The 6,000-nt window shown below is 37.4% G+C and overlaps 1 protein-coding gene across 1 annotated transcript; it reads left to right on the top strand.

Annotated features, from left to right (window-relative positions):
• Positions 1–1,649: 1,649 nt before the first annotated feature.
• LOC104242449 (uncharacterized) lies at positions 1,650–5,866 on the top strand. The gene is made up of 4 exons (XM_009797498.2): positions 1,650–2,236; positions 3,715–4,246; positions 4,881–4,953; positions 5,530–5,866. The coding sequence occupies exons 1-4, from the start codon at positions 1,873–1,875 to the stop codon at positions 5,665–5,667; spliced, it is 1,107 nt and encodes a 368-aa protein (XP_009795800.1). The 5' UTR covers positions 1,650–1,872; the 3' UTR covers positions 5,668–5,866.
• Positions 5,867–6,000: the final 134 nt, after the last annotated feature.

Below are 6,000 nucleotides of genomic sequence, written 5' to 3'. Positions count from 1 at the left end.
TAAATAATTAGAAGTTCCACAAGCCTCCTTTAATTGATTAATTGGACTTTTAAAAGTAGATTGGAGGTGCATATATTAGGCAAGACATAGTCTATGGCCCTCATGAGTTAGCTTAAAAGCCTTTTGGTTAGAATAAACCGAGGTGCGCCGCGCCAAGTAAGATGACAAATTGCGTGGCCCTCTTTAATTATGTCATTAAAAAAATATTTAGAATTCGAGGCATGCCTTTTAGTAAATTTCCATGGCCCTCGCAAAGTTAAAAACGCGTAGTTGCTTTAGGTGCGATATTTTAGTAAAATTACTTCTCCTAAATTCGGGTGCACATTTATGTGACCCAAATCCAAATCCCAACGATGTTAAATCATGTCAAAAATCACGGGTGCATTTATGTGACGTGGTTCGAGACATGTTTTTAATGACATTGCAATTTCCTTTAAAAATCAATTAAAAGCGGTTAACAGCTAAAATTTGCAGATAGGTTCATAATTGTTTAAAATCAGATAATCTAGCTAAATATAACAGTTGAGCGACCGTGCTAGAACCACGAAACTCGGGAATACCTAACACCTTATCCCGGGTTAACAGAATTCCTTACTCGGATTTTTAGTTCGCGGACTGTTAAACTGAGTCAATCTTTTTCTCGATTCGGGATTGGAACCGGTGACTTGGGACACCATAAATCTCCTAAGTGGCGACTCTGAATTTGTAAATAAAATAATCCCATTTCGATTGTCCTTTAATTGGAAAAACTCTCTTATATACCCCTTTACGGGGGTGTAAAAAAAAGGAGGTGTGACATCTGTATACGGTTAAAATCGGGCTTGCCCGATTTTGCTATTTAATCGAGACCAGGAGATCACGCCGAGGGTCAACTTCGCAATGGATCGGGCTATAACACGAAGACGAGGTGTCGAGTTCAAGAATCGAGATGTCCGTCAAGACCGAGGCCAGCAGCAATCGAGACTAAGTATGACCAATTTCGAGTGATGTGCAATAATGCAAAGGTAAGATATCCGTAACCGGTCGAAGATCACAGTGAAAATCTCGGAACAGATCAAATCAATGGCGGTTATTCGTACCAATCATGGAATTTGCTTCCATAATTAGAATTGTACCATAATTAGGATTTCTCTAGTATATAAAGGGGAGTCCCCATCATTTGTAAAGGACCTTACATTCACGAATATCAAAGCAATATAATATTTCTTTCTTTTGCTCATCAACTTGCTGCTCTTTAACTGTTCTTACTCTACCGAGCTTGAGGGTTCATTAGCTCGAGGGCATTAACCAAACACTTGTTTGCTTTGTATTGTTGTCAATTTGTATCATTTATCTTTATGTTTATCAATTAATATTAAGTGAAATCTCATATCCTTAAAATCACTTTACAAGTTTAGTTGTTATCCGAATTTTATGGTAAACAATGTAGTAATTGAATGTTAGCGGGAAAGAAAGGGTTCCGTGCTTTGCAGCCAAATTCATCTAGCAAGGCTCGAATTTATATGTTTCCAATATCTTGCTATATCAGGTAATTAAGTAATAACAATAATAATAATAATAATAACAATAATAATAATAATAAAGAAGCTTCTAACCTTGCATATATAGGTAATTTATTTTTTTAATAAGGCCAAAAGGTTGAAAAACTAAAGACGGGCTAGCGTTGAATCGAGGATTCCGAACGGAACTATCGAGACCTCTCTACCAAACTCAACAATCTTGTCGTGAACTCTATAATCCACCGATACTTTTTCAAAAATCTCCCACACGTTTTCCCGCCACCCAACTGATTATTAAGCTTCTTCGACAATCTTCTTTTCGGTTAACAACAGAATAAGATTGACGAAATGAGAAGCTGATAAATGGGAATCCATGGCTACTCAAAGAAATAATAGTAACCCGAACAACAGCTCTAAATCCATGAACAACAAGAAGAGGCAACCCTTATCCGACATCTCCAATTTCAATCTCATACCCACTTCCACTCTCCGCAAGCTTGTCTCCTCCTCCGCCGCTTCTTCTTCGAAACCTCAAAATGTTTTCCGAAAACCCCCAATTTCTGTTTCCAATACATCAAAACCTAACAACAACTCGCCCAATAACAATTCCACGGAGGCAAACTCTGGAACCAGCGTCGCATCTTCCAATTTCAACTCTGCTCAAAACCCTAACCCCGCCGATATTTCTACTGTTCGTTATGTTGCTCGTGTGCCTGACTATTCATTAACCACTCCAGGTATGATCTCTCTCCCCCACTCTCTATCCCCCTGTGTGTGTGTGTGTGTGTATTTGCATATTCCAGTTTATTTGGATTTATTGTTTGAATTTTGACATTTAGGTTTATTTTACTCGCTTTCCTGTTTCCACATTAAGTCGCGGTTAATTGTCATGTAGGGAATAAATATATTGCTTATAAGCAGCTCCTGATATTTCCAACCTTGCTATCTATTTTTCTTTATGTGTCGTTTTCGTTGGAGGATTATAGTAGTGTTAAATAATCTGTTAAGTGTGAAGAACTTGATTATGAAAAAGAAATTGATATCTGTAGGATTTTAGCTCCTTCCATTCAGAGTTACTGCGACTCAGAAGTACATTGATGGACAACTAATTCTGCTGCCTTGTAGAAGACTACAATGTAGATTTTTTTTTTTTTGGGGGGGGGGGGGGGGTTTACTCCATTAGTTATGCGTTCATCGGAACTCTGAACCTAGTAGCTTTTAGACCCTGTAATGTGTTAAATATCCACTAAATAGTACTCCCTCTGTCCGAATTTATGTGTCATACTTTCTTTTTTAGTCTGTCCCAAAAATAATATCATACTTCCTTATTTAGAATTATTTTAATTTTAAAATTACCACTTTACTCTTAATGAGATAATTTATAGTCGCATAAATATTTATTGCTTGTATTAGACCACACGTTTTAAAAGTTTTTCTTTCTTCTTAAACTCTGTGCTGAGTCAATTACCGCCACATAAATTAGGAAAGGGAGTATAAGAATATAGATTACAAACCTAATAAATCAAATGAGTTGTGGTGGACTTCCATACTCGAACCCACGAAGTACGAATTCTTGATCCTCCTCTGGGATTTGGAACTCCAAAAGTTACAAACGAAATTATTAACCTACTTTGTTTAAAATCTTAGTAGCAATAGCTGTCTTTACGTCCATCTGAACTTGTGAAACATGGGATATAAGTAATCTCTTCTTAATAATTTAACTATTGAGTACCTCTTAAGGTCTTTAGTTCAAAGAAATCATTATTATTGATAAAGTAATTATTATTGATACAGTAATGATGATAAGTTTGAACTTTGCGTATGTGAGATTCATATAGTCAGTTCCAAGTCTAGATGAAGGAGGAGGATTGTGTTAGATTAATCACAAGCCTACAAATAGTCCGAGTATGATGTATAAAAGTAGCTTAATATATTGTGAAACATGATCTACAGGTGCCTACCCCTAGCAAATTGAGGTTTATGTTAAAAATTGTAAACACGTTCCTGCCATGTGAGCAGAAGCAATCTACATAATACCTAACATTGATTTGGTTGATTCTTCATTTGCTCTAATAAGTTTGGCTTCCCAATATTGAAATGCTAAATGCAGGAATTGTGTTACTATGCTTGCTTTTGCTCAATTTCCAATGTCTGTATTTGTTTTAACGCCTGGGGCTAACCTGTCTAAGTTTGGTCTTGTTTGTTACTCAAGCAGGCAGGGATAATGAAGCTGTAGTTTATAATCGAAGGCAGACTACAGAGAAGTCTAATTTGGAATCTACTGCTCCGAACATCACTCCCAGTCTTCATGAAAACAAAAAAGACAAAAGGAAAGAGATTGATGAGCCTTTCCTTTCCCTGCCTCCTACAATCACAAAGGATAAAGGGAAGGCAATTGCCGAGCCTTTCAGTAGCTTGTCTCCTGAGACCAAGGAAGATAAGGGGAAAGGAATTGCTGTTCTATCTAAGGGGAAAGGAATTGCTGTTCTATCTACTCCAGTTTCAGGAAATAAGAAAAAGAAGGGAATAGTTATTCATGAGCCTTTTGTGTCTTCATCTCCTCAGAGAGTAAAGGCCAAAGCTAAGGCAATTTCTCATCAGCACTTTCCTACAGATGAAAAAACAGCAGAAGAAAAAGTTGGTGTTTTGACTCGGAGTTTCACATCTTTAAAGAAAACAAGGGGAAAAGGGATGGAAGACGCATCAGTTTTTAGTTGCCCTACTTTTCCAAAGACAAGAACCAATAGGTCTCTCTCTCTCTCACACACACACTTTTTCTATTTATGTCTGCCGCTGTGCATGTAATCTTGAGGAAGCAGTTTTCTTTCCCCCTTTTTCTTATATCAGCTTCTCCCCCCCCCCCCCCCCCCCCTTTTTTTTTTCCCTTAGGTTACTCACGTGAGATTTGAAGCTTGTTGTGGTGATATCATTTGCTGATATCCTGTACCAAATATAGATTGTTGGTTGATTGAACTTTCATGCTCCTGACACCGCACATGCAGTTTTACCTCTAGTTTTGACCCTGAGAAATTTTCAGTGGCACTTCCCAGCTTGAGTCTGGCTGAAAATTTTTCTGTCTTGGCAGTGCACTCAAGCTACTATTTATTTCTTTATCTACTGAAGTAGCATAATCTTTAATGAATTGGGTGTCTTAGTTGTAATTATGTTCACTTTAAAGGCTCCGCACATGCTTAATATGCAAGATAGCTCTGCAGCATGCACATTAGCAACACCTTCCCTTATTCCCATTTCTTTCCTGCGGCACATCTAAAATCGAGGCATTTTATGTTTTGAATGGAATAAAGACATTTTAAACGTGAAAAGTGACATAGGAGAATGCTCAATACTGATGCTCTCTTGATTCTTGTTTCTTCTATATAGGACTGAATTCAATGGAGCTGGTAATATTAAACCCTCAGGTTCATGGACGGATCCTACTGGAAAGCGTAACAAGGTTTGTTAACAATCTCTTTTTGTATTGATCTCTAATGAGAAGCATCTGTAACTGGCTTCTTTTATACTTCCTTCTCATTGCTGTTGAGATCTCATGGACTACCAGTAGTAATGGGTACTGGCCTCTTTCATTTTCTATTTCTAGGTTCAGTTTCAGAGCTTTGGGAAATAATATGCTAAAGTTTGTCTCATCCGTATCTTTGCACAATTATCTTGTAATATATATGTTTCATATATAGGAAAATATGTAGATTAGATATGAGAGACATTCATGACATGGAGGTTCGTTAGCGTTCTGAAACATTTCTTTCTAAAATGGTTCCAATAGCAAGCCTAAGCTTACATCGCTGACCCCTGACCTGATTTTCTTCGCCAACCATGTCAAAACAATATTAGGGCAAGATGAACTAAAATATGGCTCAGTGAGTTACCTAAAACTGAGGAGTTGGTGTTTAAAACTAGTAATAAATTCCTATTAATATTGCTGAGAACTGCTTTCTGGAATGCGGGCTGTGCATTCTTTCACTTATATCATAGCCTACCATTTTGATGGCTAACAACTAAAATGTTTCTGCAGAGGAGGCGCACAGAGCAGAAACCTGTCGTTGAAGATCCCTTGCCAGAAGATTTTGTCAACTACTGGCGAAAGCATTTTCAAGAGGTTGATGACTTTGAATTGCCAGAAGAGGAAGCATCGTACAGTGATTTGGACTAGAAGGAAAGGAATAGTGTTTGACAAGTAGCAGATCTAGTCTGACCAATTGACCCTCCCTGTATAGTAATGCCCATATACTTCATAAACGTGTTGATGTACCAGACTTACATAGTTATCAGTGGTAACTCTTCATAGTTGTTGTAACTGTTATTTGTATTTGTTATGTTACACGTAAAGTGGTAAAAAGTTTTTTTTCCTACAGATCAGGTATCACGTTCGCGACAAACAGACACTCGCATAAAAAGTCACATTTCGAAAGCCATAAAATTTGGTGAATTTCTTGATCAAAATGGACGTCGTTATAGGAGTTTCTGTAGCTTTATACTTTTCTTT

Source organism: Nicotiana sylvestris, chromosome 3 (assembly GCF_000393655.2).
Source record: "Nicotiana sylvestris chromosome 3, ASM39365v2, whole genome shotgun sequence".
In the NCBI taxonomy this organism is placed as follows: domain Eukaryota; kingdom Viridiplantae; phylum Streptophyta; class Magnoliopsida; order Solanales; family Solanaceae; genus Nicotiana; species Nicotiana sylvestris.
Note: the sequence above shows the minus strand (reverse complement) of the source record. Positions and strands in the feature narration are given on the sequence as shown.